Source organism: Pteropus alecto, unplaced genomic scaffold (assembly GCF_000325575.1).
Source record: "Pteropus alecto unplaced genomic scaffold, ASM32557v1 scaffold25, whole genome shotgun sequence".
NCBI lineage: Eukaryota > Metazoa > Chordata > Mammalia > Chiroptera > Pteropodidae > Pteropus > Pteropus alecto.
Window position 1 is genome coordinate 18,363,087 of NW_006441955.1, and position 19,058 is coordinate 18,382,144.

At 31.3% G+C, this 19,058-nt stretch overlaps 1 protein-coding gene across 2 annotated transcripts in view; it reads left to right on the forward strand.

The window, feature by feature from the left end:
- Positions 1-19,058, forward strand: part of LRRC7 (leucine rich repeat containing 7) — a 275,996-nt gene that overhangs the window by 44,229 nt on the left and 212,709 nt on the right. For both annotated transcript variants that reach the window (XM_006919313.1, XM_025052071.1), the window contains exons 3-5: positions 1,208-1,286; positions 14,064-14,153; positions 18,199-18,255. In XM_006919313.1, the coding sequence (XP_006919375.1) occupies positions 1,208-1,286; positions 14,064-14,153; positions 18,199-18,255 (226 nt within the window). The remainder of the gene's footprint in view (positions 1-1,207; positions 1,287-14,063; positions 14,154-18,198; positions 18,256-19,058) is intronic.

A 19,058-nucleotide genomic window follows, 5' to 3' on the forward strand; every position in this document is an offset into this window, starting at 1 on the left:
ATAATTTCTGGTGAAGTTTCACATAAGAAAATGGCATGAAAAATGTCCCCATACTCTCTTTCATACCATTACTTTACACTGAATAAACAACCAGTCTTGGTTTGCCACCCTCCTGCTGACTCACTGGGCTTCAGGGTACCATGGACATGGTGGTTCTGTGCATATTACTGTGCACTTAACTACTGTGCATATTACTTCTCTATGTTTCTAGGAAGGTTCAGTTTTAAATATCTATCATCAAAAAGTTCAACTAAAACCTGCCACAAAATGTTCCTTCTGTCTGATATGAAGTGCTTAGCAGAACTAATACTTTATACAAATGTTTACTTCCTCAGTAATAGTTTCAAAAATTGAGAGCATGTAGGACTGCAGGCATACAGAAATGGTTTCATAGAGCTGTTTTTCTAACTTTTTCAGGGCTTACTGCATTTAATTCATTTGCATCAATTGATTGAAATGTCCTCCCATCTTTTATTCCTGATGCCCGCATTTATGGATTAGATTTTGCAACTTACTGATTTTCAGGAGGAAAAACTTGTGTTTTTCTGTCACATAGCCAATAGCACAGCTGTGACAGCAGATGAACAGTTCTCCAAGGGCCATCAGCTAGGCTGGCTACCTCAGAGCCTCCAGAGCTGACCCAGGAAGGGCTGCTCACCTCTTCACCTTTTCAGGCGATGCAGTGCGACACTCTGTGCCAAGAAGGAAAAATTACATAAAATTTGTTAGAGTCATATATTAGTTTGGGAATATCTATTGTTTTTGTGATTTGTCCTTAGGTATTTTTCACATGTATGTGTTCAATCTTCCCAATCATATAACATGAAGGGAGCAAAGATTTTTATCTTGTTTCCTTATATCTGCTGATTTCTCCTTCCTCCAGTAGTGGCAATATAATAACTAAATAAGCCTAAATTATTTTTATATCTTTAGATATGTAAAGAACAAAGATCTATCATGTCAAATATACAATTGTCCTCAATTTTATATTGTTTTCAATTATTACTATCATAAAATATTAACATTCGTTTTATTTTTAAATGTATGTATATATCATATGACACTAATATGTTATTATTCTTACTTAAATGATTACCCCAATAACATTTATACTGTATATTTAATTAATTATTCTTAATGTTAGAACTATAGTTTAGAGAATTTTTACTGGAATACTTTCATGTATTTTTTTTTTTTTACATTTTAGGTGTACAAGAATTTCCAGAAAACATAAAGTGCTGTAAGTGTTTAACAATTATTGAAGCCAGTGTCAATCCCATTTCTAAGTGAGTATGAGTGATTTTATTTTATTTTGTGTTTCCATTGGCGAATAATGTACCAAGATAAGAGAAATTTACATTAAATTTTAAAGGCTACACTTAAAATTCAATTCAGTAGAATGATGGAAAAGGAATAATTATATCAGAATTCTTCAACAAAAGATGATTAAAAGCATTACTGAGTAACAATGAAAGCCTAATTGGTGCAAGATGGCATTACTTTGAAGCAAACTATGTCATAATTTTTTCCGTGGCTCTCAGACAAGTTTCCATGGAAGAGCACCGAAACTAAGAAGAAAACAGTTATTAGTTATGGTCATGGTAGAAAAGTAGCATCAGGGATGTAATGAAAGTTCAAGAGAGTGCAAAAGTTTAAGGTATTGACAGGTGCATGAAAATAGCTGATCATGTAGTTCAAGCTGGTAAAGGGATTACATATGACCAGAAAAAGGTAGTATTTGTATACCTGAGATTACAGGATGAGCAAAAAGACAATTCTATGAGGATAGCAGAATGGAAGAAATGGATGATAAAGATGCTGCGATCAGACACAGGGTATATGTGATTCATGATTTATTATTAGAGAAATGCCAGGGAAGAATGAGACCCAGCATGTGACCATATTGGCGGATTACAGTTATGTCATAATAACAGAGTGTGCTGTGGATCGAATAGGTCAAAAAAGCTATGAAGTGAATGGATTGGAGAGGCCATGAACCTCAATGTTAAAGTCACTTAACAAAGGAAGTGGACATAAACTCTAGAAAGGCTGTTGACAGTTATAGTAATATTTGGAAGAGGTTGAAACAAATCAGTAATATTGGGATGCAGAGAATGAGTTTCAAAGTAAGACTGGCATTATAATTATATAAAAACTGAAAGCAGGATTTGAGAAAATGCCCTCAGTCCTTTATCCACATGAAGTTGGAGAGACTGAGAGAAACTGAAGCCCACTAGAAAATCATTTAGTGAATGGACTGTGTTTAGAAGAGGACAAAAGTAAGTTTACCAAAGAAAATTCAAAAGGAAATTTTTCACCAATAGAATTGAGGAGAGGAAGTAGTGAGAGTGGTTTCTCTATGGATCATGAGAAGAGACTGTAGATGAGAATAAGAATGGAATAGAACGTAAAAGGGGATAGACGTTTAGATGAAGGTCTTTATAATGTATGAAATATATGTATGAAATGGTGTATGAAATAACTCAAGGCTTTTAGTAAAAAAGTGGAGCATCAAGCAATAAAATGTGTTTGAAAGATAGTTTTTCTACCTAAACAGTAGAATATGGAAAGAAAAAAAATCCTGTGAAAAATGTTTTCCAAAACTTTTAAACTAAAATCCAATTTTCTCAAAAAAGATACAGAGGATGCTAACTTCTCACATCAATATTACAGCCATGTCCTTGACTTGAGTCATAATCCAGGGCAGATGATGAATTGTTTTGATTTCTAGTTCTTTAATTCTAACAACTCATCTTATTTAAGAATCATGCTAAGATCTTTGAGAATGGAAGTCAGATGATAAATTACACCCTTAAGAAGCTTAAACTTTATAGTTTTATTGACTATGTCTCTGAAGTGCTTTCATATGTTTAACTTTTTAAAAGATGAATGAATGGTCTTTCACCAAAAAAAATGCCTAACATTAAACTGTTTGGGAATTCATAAAAAATTACTTGATAGAAAAGTAAATTTATAGAGTATACGAATTTTAAAGTTTATTTTTTTAAAGGTATAGTTTATATGCAGTAAAATTCACCCTTTTGAGTGTAGGGCTCAGTGACTTTTGACAAATGTGTACAGTCATGGAACCACCACCATAATCAAGATATAGACTATTTAAGTCACCCCGAAAAGTTCTGTTAACTCAATCATCCGCTGATCTGATTTCTAGTCCCATGGTTTTGCCTTTGAAAATGTCATATAAATGGTATCATACTATTGTGTCTGACTTTTTTACTTAACACACTGATTTTGAGATTTAGCCATCATTTCAAGAATCAGTATTACATTCCTTTTTATTTCTAGGTAGTATTCCACAATTTGTTTGTCTAACACTAGTTGATAAACATATAGGTTGTTTGTGTAAGCATATGTTTTCACTTCTATTGGGTAAACATCTAGGAAGAGTATTCTGGGTAGTATGGTACATGTATGTTTAACCTTATAAGAAGTTTCCAAAATGTTTTCCAAAATAGCTATTCATTGTGTATTCCCACCAACAACTTATTAGATTTCCGTTGTTTCTCATCTTTTTCAGAATTTGATACTATCAGTTTTCTATATATATATATATTTTTTTATTTTAGCAAATCTAGTAGGTGGTACTATCTCATAGTGGTATCTCAGTGTAGTTTTAAATTATAGTTTTAATGTCCAAGTAGCATCTTTCCTTGTATTTATTTATAATCTATATTATTTCTTTTCTTATGGCTGAATAATATTCCATTTTATATATGTACCACACCTTCTTTATTCAATCATCTATCATAGGACCCTTCAGTTACTTCCATGTCCTGGCCACCATGAATAATGCTGCTATGAACAGCAGGGTGCATATATCTTTGTGGATAAGTATTTTCAAGTTTTTTGGATAAATACCCAGAAGAGGGAATACTGGATTATATAATAATTCAATTCTTAGTTTTTTGAGGAACCTCCATACTGTTTTACATAGTGGATGTACTAATTTACATCCCACCAGCAGTGTATGAGGGTTCCTTTTTTCTCACAACCTAATACTTGTTATTACTTGTCCTGTTGATGATAGCCATTCTAACAGATGCGACGTGGTATCTCATTGTAGTTTTGATTTGCATTTCCCAATAGCTAGCGAGGCTGAGTATCTTCTCATATGTCTGTTGGCCATTTGTATGTCTTCTTGGAAGAAGTATCTGTTTAGGTCCTCTACCCATTTTTTAATTGGATTGTTTGTTTTTTTATTGTTGAGTTGTATGAGTTCTTTATATTTTAGATATTAGGCCCTTATCAGAGGCATTGTTTGCAAGTATATTCTTCCATTTAGACAATTTCCTCTTTACCTTGTTGATGATTTCTTTTGCTGTGCAGAAACTTTTTATTTGATATAGTCCCATTTATTTATTTTTGCTTTTACTTCTCTTGCCTTTGAGGTGCAGTTTCATTTCTGAATTCTCTTTTTTATACATTGATCTGTATTCCATCTTCTTACTTATATTCCATAATGCTTTTAATTATTGTAGCTTTATAGTAATTCATACAATCGGAGAATGTGAGTCCTTCAACTTTGGTCCTCTTTATCAAAATATTTGGGTTATTCTATGCCCTTTGTTTTTTCATATAAATTCAATAATCAGCTTACCAATGTCTACAAAAAATTTAAAATCCTTCTAAGATTTTGATAGAGATTACATTGAATCTGTAGGTCAGTTTGGGCAGGATTGACATTTCAAAAATATTGAGTATTCCTATCCCTGAGCATAGTTTATTTTTATGTTTATTTAGAGCTTTAAAAATTTATTTTATCAATGTTTTGTAGAGTTCAGCATACAAATCTCGTACATGTTTTGTTTCTTTTGTTCCAAACATTTCATGTTTTTTTGTGAAATTGCAAAGGATTTTCCTATTATTCAGTTGGTTATTGATTTCAACCTAGGAAATCACTCCAAATCTATAAATTATATACTAGAACTAATAAGTGAATTTAGTGACGTTGCAGAACATAAAGGCCATATAAAAAAATCAATTGTATGTCTATATATGGCCTTTATGTTCTGCAACGTCACTAAATTCACTTATTAGTTCTAGTAAATAATTTATAGATTTGGAGTGATTTCCTAGATTGAATCATGTCAAGACAGTTTTGTTTTATTTTTTTCAATTGGTATGACTTTTTAATTTAATTTTCTTGCCTTATTGTCCTGGCTAGGACATCCTGTACAATGTTGAATAGAAGTGAAAAGGGACATTATTGTCTTGTTTCCAGACAAAGAGAAAGCATTTAGACTATCATCATTAGGTGTAATTGTTACTTGTTTTGCCATACATGCACTTTATCAAGTTCAGGATTTTTTTTTAATAATTTGACTTTGGGTGGTGAACACACAATACAATATATAGATAATGTGTTATCGAATTGTATACTTGAAACCTATTTAGTTTTATTAACCAATGTCACTTCAGTAAATTTAATAAAAAAATAAAAATAGAGAAATATATAGTACAACATAAAAATAATTTTTTTCAATTACAGTGGACATACAATATTATATTAGTTTCAGATGTACAACATAATGATTATGTTGTATATAACTTATGAAGTGATCTACCCAATAAACTTATGAAGTGATCTCCCCAGTAAATCCAGTACCCATCTGATTTATATAACTTATGAGGTGCTCTCCCCAATAAATCCAGTATCCATCTGACCTAGAAGGGGAATGGATTATTTATATAATCCATTTATATAACTTATATAACTTATGAAGTGATCTCCCCAACAAATCCAGTACCCATCTGACTAGAAGGTACTGTGCTGAGTAGAATAAGTCACTCAGAGAAAGACAAATGCCGTATGATTTCACTTACATGTGGAATCTAAAGAACAAAATAAACAAACAAACAGAAACAAACTCACAGATACAGAGAACATTTTGATGGTAGCCAAATAGGAGGAGGGTTGTGGGGTGGATGAAAAAGGAGAATGGATTAAGAAGTACAAATTGGTAGTTACAAAATAGTCATGGGGTTATAAAGTAGAACATAAGGAATATAGTCAATAAGATTGAGGAAATTTTTAATAATCTCTCCCTTACTTCATTTAAAGCCCTCCTCAGCAAGGTCCTCAAAATTTAGATTTCTACTTTTATTTTCAAGGAAATCTAGACTTTCTCTGCGATGTTTTTCAAAGCAACTGTTCAGTGTCTGACTATTGCCTGGTTCCAAAAAGCCACTCCACATATTTAGGCTTTTATTACATCAGAATCTCAATTCCAGATAGCAAAATCTTTGTTAGTTTTCTAATGCTGTATAAGAAATTACAATAAGTTTAGTGGCTCAAAACAACATATATTATCTCTCAATTTCTGTGGGTCATGACTCTTTACATGGTTTAGCTGGGTTCCCTACTTCAGTGTTTTATCTGGCTGCAATCAAAGCATTAGCCAAGCTGTATTCTCATCTGGAGCCTCAACTGGAGAAGAATTAACTTTCAAGCTCACTCAGGTTGTTGGCAGAATTCTTTCACTTGCTGTTATAAAGTAAGAGTCCTAGCTTTTTGCTGGCTATCAGTTTGAGTGTAATCTTGGGTCCTAGAATCTGGTATAGTTCCCAGCCATGTGCCTCTCACCATAGGCAGTTCACAACATAGCAGCTTGTTTCTTCAATGCCAGCAGCTGAATAGAGTGAGTCACCTAGCAATGCAGAGTTATATAATTTAATACAGTTATGGGAGTGGCAGCTCATCATATTTGCTGCATTCCGTTGTATTATAAGCAAATCTCGAGTCCTACCACACTCAAAGAGAGAAGATTATACCAGAGCATAAACACAGGAAGTGAAGGGCATGGGCTTCACTTTAGAATATGTCTACCATGTCTTGATATCTTGTTTCTGGAGACTTTTTATTATCAATGGATGTTGAATTTTATCAGGACTTTTCTTAAAGCATCTATCTATATGATGATTTTTTTTCTTTTTCAGTCTAATGATATGTTGAATTACATTGATTGATTTTTAATTTTCAATTTAACTGCTTTCCAAGGATAAACCCTACTTCATCATGAAGTATTACTCTTTTTATAAATAATAGCTCTGTTTTGCTAATATTTTGTAAAGAATTTTCCCATCTATATTCATGGTGTATATTAGTCTGAAATTTATTTTCTTGTAATATCTTTGTTTGGTTTTGGTATCTGTAAAACCAACTTGATAAAAATAGTTGGATTAGGTTCTCTTCTATTTTCTATAGAAGTTTTTATAGAATTCGAATTGTTTCTTCCTTAAATATTGGTAGAATTTGCCAGTGCAGCCATCTGGTCCTGGCTGTTTCTTATGGGAAAGTTTTTAGTTACAGTAATAGCTATAAAACTATTTAAATTATCTATTATTTTTTCTTGAGTAATCATTTATAGTTTGTGATTTTTCTGAGTTTGTGCAACTCATATAAGTTTTCAAATTTATCTTATTTTTCTTAATATTCTTTTACTAGCCATTTAATATTTATGAATTCTCTAGTGGTGCTCTCTCTTTCATTCCTGGTATTAGTAATTTGTGTTTTCTTTCTTTTTTTGCTTGATCAGTCTGACTAGAAACATATCAATTCTATTGCTCCTTTCAAAAACCAGATTTGGGTTTCATTGATTTTTCTATATATTGCTTTTCTGTTCATTTTCTTTCACCCAAGAAATCTACAGAGAAGTCAGTCATGAAAACCCTGGAATATAAAAGTTACAATTTTGAGTGTTTTCATTTTAGTTTTAATTTTACAATGTGAACTTTATAGTATAGTCTGAATGACTTAACCAAGTCATTGGTGAAAATTATCACAATAAAATTGAAACCAACAACTACTCAGTGAAAAGAGCATGGACCAACATTTATTGAGAACCTATTAGGTCTCAAGCTTTAAGATACATTATTTCATTTTCATCATCACAACGACCTTATGAAGTATGTGAATATTATCTACATGCCTTTTTACAGATGAAAACACATGAAGGTAATATTTGAATCTCTAGATTCCTTTCATTATATTTCCCTAATTCTGAAGCATCATTTTAGTTTTGGTTTAAATTAAAAGATACATTTTGAAAAATCTGAAATATTCTTAATGTTCAACAATAAGGAAACTGCAAATAAATTATGGCAGATCTACTGGATGGATACAAAGGATATATATAGAGTAACCATATGGTTCTGTTTCCTCAAGTCATCCCAGTTTACACCTCTTGATGTGGCATGATTAATAATAGCTCCCTTTTAACTCCCAAAAATGTACTAGTTTGAATGATAGATTATGTAGTCACTCTGGTTATACAGCAAAGTTGAAAGATAATTACAAAATAAAGAGAGAAATTATGATATGTTTGCAGTGATGTTAAAATAATTTATTGAAAATTAGATTAGAAATACAAGAAATGGTAATGATAATTATATTAAGGAGATGGAATTATGAGGAGTAACTTTTTCTCTTTATATTCCAAATATTCTGTAATACTTAGATTAATTTTATAATTTTAAGTTGTATAAATTTAAATATTTAGATGTAAAATATCTTTCCATTAAGGGTAGAAGATTTTACATTAGCTTCTTAATCACAACTGATAAAATATGTAATTTAATTTGGTTTAACTGTTCTATTAGAGGTCAAATGCTTATAATATATTTTCATTTTACTTCTGAAGTAAATGGAATTAGAAAAGCAAAATGTTGAAACAAAGATATCTGCAGCCAATTTTAATTTGCCTATTCCAACAATGAAAGTAACATTAATAAAGTTATTTAAATTAGTATTTTAGTTAATATTGAAAGATCAGAATAAAAACAATAGTATACCAATTAAAAGTAATGTAACTCTCCCCTTTTTACCGAGTTCCTACTGTGGGGCAGATCATCATTTAATCATTGGAGTAACTCTGCAAGTTGATATTAGTATCATCATTTTAAAAATAAACTAACTCTTACAAAGATTTGCAAAGGTCACAGAGATAATAATTGAAAGAACTGTGATTCTAACCACGGTCCTCTGACATCATTGCCCATTGTGCTCAACCACTAAACCATATAGGTGTCTGGTTTTATTATTCTCTCTTTGTTGTAGTTTAAATATGCCACTTTTAAATTAAATTTATTTGCATTTTACTGATAACTAATGAAGTTGGGCACCTTCTCATATGTCTGTTGGCCATATGCATGTCTTCTTGGAAGAAGTATCTGTTCAGGTCCTCTACCTATTTTTTTAAATTGGATTGTTTGTTTTTTTGTTGTTGAGACGTATAAGTTCTTTATGTATTTTGGATATTAGTCCTTTATCAGAAATATCTTCTCCCATTTGAAAATATCTTCTCCCATTCAGTTGGTTGCCTCTGTTTTGTTGATGGTTTCTTTTGCTGCACAGAAACTTTTTAGTTGGATATAGTCCCATTCATTTATTTTTGCTTCTATTTCCCTTGCCTTTGAGGTCAAATTTATAAAATTCTCTCTATATCCAAAGTTCAGGAGTTTAGGACCAATACCACTTTTAATTTTAGCAATTAATAAAATAAAAGTGTTTTCTTACCAGAGAATGATTTATCAACATATATAAAACATCTATTTGAATTTTTTAAAACAAATCAGTCAAATGTAGAAAACCACCAGTTATTTTAGAATAGTATCATTTAATTATTGAGAGCTGCCTAAATTAGTGTAAAATATTGGATTCATTGAATATCTTAGAGGAGGATAAAGATAGCCCATGATGGTCATCTTCATCAAGTTTATCTATGTTGCTAGGGAATATCTTCTTTCTTGGCACTCCTTGAATATTCCTCTGGAAATGGCGATATTGACAAATGGGCCATTGTCTTTCTAAGAAGCTACAAATTTTTTCCATAAAATTAGACTGTTGAAGTGTACAGCTGAAACTTATTGGATTTCATCATGAAAAAATGAATAAATATATTAATTAATTTTGTAAATAAAAAAATAAATGGTTAAAAGCAGGAAAAATATTCAGTGATGCTTCTAGCAACAAATATAGCTTTTGTCTATCCACAAGGAAAAATATCAAGAGAAATGCTAACACCATGCACCACTGACAGATTGGTAATCGGGCCCCCTCTGAACCATCAATTCAAACTTTTAGAACTTTCAGCACAGAGACACATAGAGAGGCATAAACATATGTATATTCAAGGATGAGCGGATGTGGGGGTGATCTAGCTACTACATCTGTCACACCATTGATCGCCAGGGTTGATTCAGCTGATCTGGCTGGCTAGGTGGGTGTCCCCTTCCTCACTCACCGCTCCACCTGCGTCCCTCCCGAAGCTGCGCTCTGGATCGAAGAGGACGACCTTCCCCGATAGAGGAGAGGACCGTTCTTTGGTCAAGGGTATACGAGTAGCTGGAACCTGCTAGAACCTCCAAACAAGCTCTCAAGGTCCATTTGTAGAAGAACGTAGGATAGTCAAGCTTCCAAGACTACCGACACATCCCACTGAAAAAATGTCGGTGGCAGTCTTCCTTTTTTAAAAAAAAAAAAAAAAAAAAAAAAAAGTGGTGGTCAGTACATTGATACTTTTGACCAAAAAACTAGGAAATGCCTAGATGTTAACAATGAAGTATGGATTTAAAAAATGACAAAACATTCAGAAAAGAAAAGAAAAAATAAAACATTAACTCATGAACAAAACAAAATTTGAAATAGATAAAATTGACTATCTTTTTTAGCAGACCTACTGACTTTAGATATTTTTTAAATAATGTTTCAAAGTACAATACTAGATCATTGAGGAGATTACAAAATTCTTTGTACTTAAGGAATTTATAATTTATCCCAAGAATAGAAAATGCCTAACACTTGTACAAAGAATAATTGGTGTAAGCATGTTACTAAATCTATTTATAGAATCCTATGGAGAAAGTGTGAAAAAAAAACATTAATTGCGAATCTAAGTGCAGAGTAACCAGTCAACAAATTCTTGTTGACGTGAGTTGAAACAAAAAAATATACGTTATTAAATAAGACATACCGTACATGTAAATATGCCCTTTAACTCTATACTTTTTTAAAAAGAAAGGTTTAATAAAAAATTTCAACTTATCTTTGTTTGTAACCAGGCTGAAAAAGTTATCTTACTTTGTATTCTGGCTTTTCATATAATTTATCTTTGGCAGTCCAATTTTTAAATTGGAATCTGCACAATGTGGTCAATTCTTAAATCTTCGAAGAAGTGATATATGTAAGAAACCAGATTTTCTTGTAGCATAAATTTTTCCAGAGAAGCAGAAATTAAGAAATATATTTTTGTTCAAAGAAGTAGTGTAATGTAATACTGTTTAGTGTATACATATACAGAATAGTAGACTAAGGGAAACTGGATAATTCAAATTGTACCTATAACTAGAAAATTAGTATTTTCAAACTCTTTTTACTTATTAATAGTAACAATGTTAAAGTAAATTACTAGATCAAAGATTTTAACATTCCCATTTTGTATGTATTAATCTCCTTTTTTAAAAAGTCATAAATTATAACTTCTTTTAAATGAGTGTAGTAACCAAAAGAACATTAAAGTAAGACAGTATTTAAATGTGGATTAAAATCTATCATTATCATAAAAACTATCAATCATACTATGAGGATATAAACTCTAATGTATTACAACAAAGAAAAATATAGAGAAAAACAGTGATTTCCCATAGATTTTTTTAATCCTATAGGATGAAGTTCACACCTTTGAGTCAAACATTTATTACCCTCTAAACCCTGTCCCCTACTGATATTCTCAAATCTTAACTTCAATACTCTCCTACATAAGGTATTTTCTCTAAAACTCACCTTCTCTTGGTCATCTATCTCAGGTGAAGTCTTATCTTTACATTATAAACACCCTCACTCTTCCCTGTCTCCTTTCTCCTTTTTTATTTCTATTTTCATGAATCCTACATGTCTTTAAGAGCAAATTTATAGAAACATCTTCTGTAAGTTATATACAAACACTTCAACTCCAAAATAAAAACTGGAACAAGATATTTGCAGCAAAAATAATCAATATAAGAGTAGTCTCATAAGAGTATATAAAATTTGTCTACAAACTAATATAAAAATATCAATTGTGTTTAGTCTGTATTCCCCAGAAGTAGATGTTTAGAAAATAATTCAAACAGTATATTTAGGAGATGGTCTCAGGAAATACTTGTTGAAGGTGTGTTATCAAGCTATTTACTTGTAAGGACCACTAGACCTTACTCTCTCTTGGGAACACTGGAGAACAGTATAAAACATCTGTGACTGAACCAAGCTTTTTATACTTCTGTTAGTAACTAATTGAAGGCTCTTCCCGAGGGACATTAATCTCAGAGAACCAAGGATATAAATTAAGTAACCTCTTGTACAAAAGGATATATGTTCAAAAATATTCACAGAAGCAATATTTGTAATAGAAAGCAAACAAGACACTAGAAACAACTGTAAAGTTCTTTAGAAAAAAGGATTAACAAATAAATCGTGGTATATTCATACAATAGAAAGCTATTGCCATCATTATCAGTCATCTACATCAAAATGAATGAATTTCACAAATTATGCCAATTTTTAAAAGTCTCAAAAATGATCATAGTATGATTTGATTTATGTAATGTTCAAAAACATGAAAAAACCATGCCACTTTTTAAAAAAGATTTAAATAGATATAGTAAAAGTTTTTTTAAAAGCAGAATAGTAAACATTCAGGAATTTGTGGGGGAAAATAGGAAGATGTAGTCAGGGAGGGGCACCAAGAGGGTTTAAAAGGTGCTAGCTCTATTTATTAAATTACATTGTGGGTACACACACACACACACGTGTGTGTGTGTGTGTGTGTGTGTGTGTGTATGTATATATAAAATATTTCATAACAAAAGCTTAGAGGAAGAAAAACCATGGAACGAAACTCAGATATAATACCCCAGGAGTAGGAGGAGAAGCAGGAAAAGTAGTATACTAGAAGCCAAGAAGGAGAGAACAATCAATGATGGCAACTGTTGCTAGGCTGTATGGGATACAAAATGAAATGAAGTTAGTGGAATTGGTACTTAAGAGGTCATTGGAGGCTTTGGTAACTGCGGTTTTAGTAATTGAGTTGGGGTAGATGCCAGAAAACTGTGGCTTGAGGAGTAAAAAGCAGTGAGTATAGGTGGCTCTTTTTAAATAATTTTGTCAGTAAAGGCAAGAGAGATAGGTTATAATTTAAAAGGAAGGCAAATTTGAACACTAATTATAAGTATTCTATAAAAGAATATACTTTTCTAAACTGTAGATAAAGACATTGAAATGTTTAAACAGAAATCTAATTACAGGAAAATATTCAATACGCTTCTAGGGAGAAGTGTCCTGAAAATCTCTGAGTTAAATCTTTTTGGTGAAAAAGATTTAAACATTTCAAATAATTATTTCATCTAATTGGTAAAATTTCCCCAAGGGATATTTTCTCAGCTCTTTTAATGCCTCTTAAAGCCTTTACGATTCTGTTTAATTATTGTTTCAATATTCTTGTTTATTTTTAATGAACATGAATTGGACCAACTTGAATTATAGCATACGTACATGTTGAGCCTGCATTAAAGAAATCAGTGAAGGGGACAAAATACTCTTTCCTTTTCATATTGGGCAGCTTTAGTCATCATTGTAACAAACTGTAGACAAATTTTAATGATTAAGTGAAAGAGTAAATAGAAACTCTTGCCTGACTGTATATGTGATTATTCTACTGAGAAAGAACATTACATTTAAAATTACAAAACATTGCATATAACTTGAAATTTTTATTAAAAATATATATCTGGTATGCATAGGTTAGGGCAACAGTGAGATGATGTCACTAACTGGTAGGGACATAAATCTCAGCAGAGTAGAGCATTGTGGAGGTGGGTGAATGCCATTTATTTTAACAGCAAGCAAAATGTTCAAACAACATGCTCAATAAATTCTTCTATTGCTGTAATACAAAAGGAGAGTTGAAAACTGTATTACACTTCTGTTTTTTCTCCTTACATTTTTATATCTCTGTTGTGTTTCTATGGCAACATCGATGCAGTCACTAAACCTTTAACTTCTTTTCTAGACTTCCTGATGGCTTCACGCAGCTTCTAAACCTGACCCAGCTCTACCTGAATGACGCCTTTCTTGAATTTCTTCCAGCTAATTTTGGAAGGTAAGAATAAGAAATTTAAATGATGCATTTTAAAAAATTTTATTAAATTTATTGGAGTGACATTAGTTAGTAAGGCTATATGTTTTAAGTGTACAGTTCTATAATACATCATCTATATATTGCATTGTATGTTCATTACCAAAAGTCAAGTGTCCTTTCATCACCGTATATTTCACCCTATTTACTGTCTTCTACCTCCCCCACCACCTTTTCCCCTCTGATAATCACTGTACTGTTAACTGTGACTATGAGGGGTGTTTTTTTTTTTTTTCGTTTGTTGCTTTCTGTTTCTGTCCTACATATGAGTGAAAACATATGGTTCTTGTCTTTTTTCATCTGACTTTCACTCAATATAATATTCTCGAGATCCATCCGTGTTGTCGCAGATGGCAGTATTTCATCTTTTCTTGTGGCTGAGTAGTATTCCATTGTATATATGTACCACATCTTTATTTAATCATTCATCAAAGGACACTTAGGTTGTTTCTCTGTCTTGGCCACTGTGAATATGCTGCAATGAGCATAGGGTTACATATATCTTTATGAATCAACGTTTTTAAATTTTTCAAGAGAGGGATTGCTGGATCATATAGTAGCTCTATTCTTAATTTTTTAAGGAACCATACTGGTTTCCATATTGTTTGTACCAGTTTATATTCTCACCAGCGGTTTTTCCCAAAACCTCTCCAGCATTCGTTATTTCTTGTTGATTATAGTCATCCTAACAGATGTAAGACGGTATCTCATTGTAGTTTTGATTTGCATTTTCCTAATAGCTAAGTGAAGCTGAGCATCTTTTCATACATGTGCTGGTCATTTGTATTTCTTCTTGGGAGAAGTGTCTGTTCAGGCCCTCTGCACATTTTTTAATTGGATTGTTTGTTTTTTGTTATTGAGTTTTAATAAGTTCTTTATATTATTTTGGATGTTAGTTCCTTATTAGAGGATTTTTTAAAAAATATCTTCTATTTGGTTGGTTGCCTCTTTATTTTGTTGATGGTTTCTTCTGCTGTGCAGAAGCTTTTTAGTTTCACATATTCATTTATTTTCACTTTTACTTCCCTTGCCTTTGAGGTCAAATTCATAAAATACTTTCTAAGACCAAGGTCAATAAGTTTAGTACCATATTTTCTTCTATGTATTTTATTGTTTAAAGTTTTATAGATATTTGATCCATTTTGAGTTAAATTTTGTGTATGGTGACAAATAGAAGTCTAGTTTCATTCTTTTGTATATGCTTTCCAATTTTCTCAACATCATTTATTGAAAGGCTTTCTTTTCTTCATTATATATTTTTGACTCCTTTGTCAAAAACTATTTTCCCATATATATGTGGCTTTATTTCTGGGCTCTTGATTCTGTTTCATTGGTCCATGTGTCTTTTTTTTTTTGCTAGTGTTTTTAAACAATTTTTTTCTTTCAGTTTTCTTGCAATATAATTTACATAAAGCTCTGTATAAGTTTAAGGTGTGATCTTAAACAGCATAATCACTTAACTTACATATCATGAAGTGATTACCACAGTAAGTTCAGTTAACATCCATCATCTCAGATAGTTACAAAAAAAAATGATTTTCCCTTGTGAAATAAACTTTTAGAATATACTTTCTCAGTAACTTTCAAATATACCACATAGAAGTGTTAACTGCAATCATCGTATTATACATTGCATCCCGGTACTTATTTATTTTATAACTGGGTGTTTGTTCCCTTTGACTGCCTTCACACAATACCCCACCTTCCAGCCCCCATCTCTGGTAACCACAAATCTGATTTTTTTTTTTATGAATTTTTTTTTTGTGGGGTTTTTTGGATTCTACATAGAATCCTGTATTTGTCTTTCTCTGTACAACTTATTTCACTTAGCATAATGCCTTCAAGGTCCATCCATGTTGTCACAAGTGGTAAAATTTCCATTTTTTTTAATGGCTGAATAGTATTTCATGTGTGTGTGTGTGTGTGTGTGTGTGTGTGTGTGTGTGTGTGTGTATCACATTTTCTTTATCCATTAATCTGTTGATGGAGACTTAGATTGTTTTTATGTCTTGGATATTGCAAATATAAGAGATATATCTTAAGTGTTAAGACAATAAATTTATTGTCAACTGCATTTTTCTAAATGATCATCTTTGAAAATGTTCAAATAATGGACTGAGTATAGCTCGACACCTAACTGTTAACTAAAGCTAATGTATGACATAAAAAGAACTCAGTGGAATAATGATGTCTCTTAACATGTAGCAGTCTTCATTTGCATATAGAGAGTGCATCAGCATTTCCCAAATTTCTTTACTTTTGCAGATTGTGATATCATAACCACTATGAACACTATATACTTAGACAGTTTTTAAAATTTACAGATCTTCAAAAGAGCATTTGCCTAGCTTCTAAATGAATTAGTACTTTGCTATTCATTCATATAAATTAGCATCGTCTTTCTGATGGTGACCACAACATCACAAATGTGCTTTTGATTTATTGAATCAGAAAATGTTTGTCACCCTAAAATATACTTTTTTGTCTTGAATTTTTGTCAGTTCTCTTTTAGTAGTGCTAATATGAGAGAAGAGATTTAGGCAAACAGAAAACATAATACCAAAGCCAAATTTCACAGAATTAGAATTTAATTTTGTGTAAATTGTCTGCCAAAATATGTTCTATTTTATTACTGTAATCCAAAGTTTTTGAACCTGCAGCTGGATAATTGAACAAAAAGATGCTTAAGATCCCTTTTAAAACCTGATATGTGGTACCTCTAAAAGTCAGAATATCATTACATAAGTTCAAATGTTAAGAAGATATGAGACATAGAAATGTTTAAGAAATCTTTTTTACTAGTGCTATACCCATTCTCTGAAGAACTGAATCACTTTATTTCATATAGAGATAAAGAGTTATAAGATTGAAATTAAATAGTCAAAACAAAAAAGAAAGGGAACTAGATGAATACCTAAAAGCAGAGTAAACATGGGTGGCTGTAAGTGAAATAGTTCAAACAGTGAAATAGTCCCCAAACACCAAGAATTCAGAGAATCCAATTAATTTGTTCCAAAGTAGTCTCAACTAAGTACATTTTAAAGCTCAATTATAAACATGAGTACTAATAGTGTGCTCCAGACTACGAACTTTAAAAAGTAAACTTTAACAAGTACTGAGTGTAAAATAAATTCCTAATCACAAATACATAGCAACAGAAACCATGAACACCTTCACCTTCTTCAGAGGATTTCCACAGCCCACAAGACAGATGATGCTATAGATTTTCAGTGCACGCCCACTTCAGAAATGTTAAGATGTTCATCACAGAGTCGTGAAATGTGGTATATTATATAGATCTTTTCTCATTGTGCAATTAATGATAATAGTAATAGCTAACACATTTTCAAACTTAGGATGCCCCAGATATTATGATTACATGTGTAACATCATTTCATCTAAACCCTATACATTTTATACTGTTATTGCATACTTATTATAGATGAGGGAACTTAAGTTAGGAGGGGTTAATTAATTTGCCCAGTGTCACAGAGTTAGAATATGAGATTTCATCCAGATCTGTCTGACCATAAAGGTCAAGCTCTTAAACACTGTGCCACATTATTTGCTTTACAAGTTCATTTATTGTCTTTTGAAAATATTGCCATTTTCCAGTGAACACAGCACCAGGAATATAGTAGATAGTTAATAATCTGTTGAATGCATACAATTAAACAACAGTGAATATTTTTTTATAAAACATGAAATTTAGAAGATTTGAACTCAATGATATCTTTGAAAGACCTTTATTTTTAAAAAATTTTGATTTTACAAATGATTTGCTAAATTTGATTTTGACAAATTTCACTTTGACAAATGACATTTGCTATTGTCTAATGTTGATGCAACCCTACTCATAATTATTTTGTACAATTCTTTAAAAATCTGTAACCAAGGTATGTAATGTTGGGCATAGTTGTTTGGATAATACAGTGATATTTGACTTTACCACAGAAATAGTATTTTATAGAAAAGTATTAAGAAGCAATTTTTAACTTTACTTCTACAGACTTGTCAAATTGCGGATCTTGGAGTTAAGAGAAAATCACTTGAAAACTCTACCAAAGTAAGTGACTGTGTGTTTTCTAAATTTTTAATTGTGATTTTTCTTTCACTAGTAGGGAAAAAAATGACTTTTTATTTTGGCTATGCTTTGCCATTTTCATTATTTTTTTAAATAATTTTTCCTAGAGACTGAAAAGGATAGTATACTATAAGAGATTCATATTAAGAATGTACCCTGCCTTATAAAATCAAATAATTACAAGTAATGGTGGGAAGAGCCCATTTAAGGTTCTTCTCATATCTGAGCACACACATTAGAAAGTCACTGCATTGTACATATGAAATTGAACTCAAAAACAATCAACAGTTCAAAAGATTCAACCCAATAAGATGCTTAAATTTTCAAGTTAATTTATGGATTGTGATAGTTTTCAGTTTTTAAATCAAGACTATATAAAAATAGAAATCCTAAAATGGTTTGGAGAAAATTATATTTATATATTCTTTCAAACTATTCCTTTTTCTTAGTCTGTTTAAAATTTGGTTTCTATAGCAACGTAGGATATTTTTATATAAAAACTAATACCCCAAATTTTATGCAATGTTAGTTTAATGAAATGCTTTGTTTCATCCTGCCTTGACTTACTCAGGTCTAAAAATAGAATTTTGTGTTGTGCAGGAAAAAAAAATTGTGAAATTCAAAAATTATTCAAAATGGGAAGATGTTTTACTCAAATAAATCAATATGACTTGTATATGTTACAATTAACTTATTGAAAGTACCATGTTGGTATTATTATCCTCCTGTAGTATTGCAGAAAAATATTGAGTACAGTGATTAGTTTTTCAAGCATATTAGAAAGA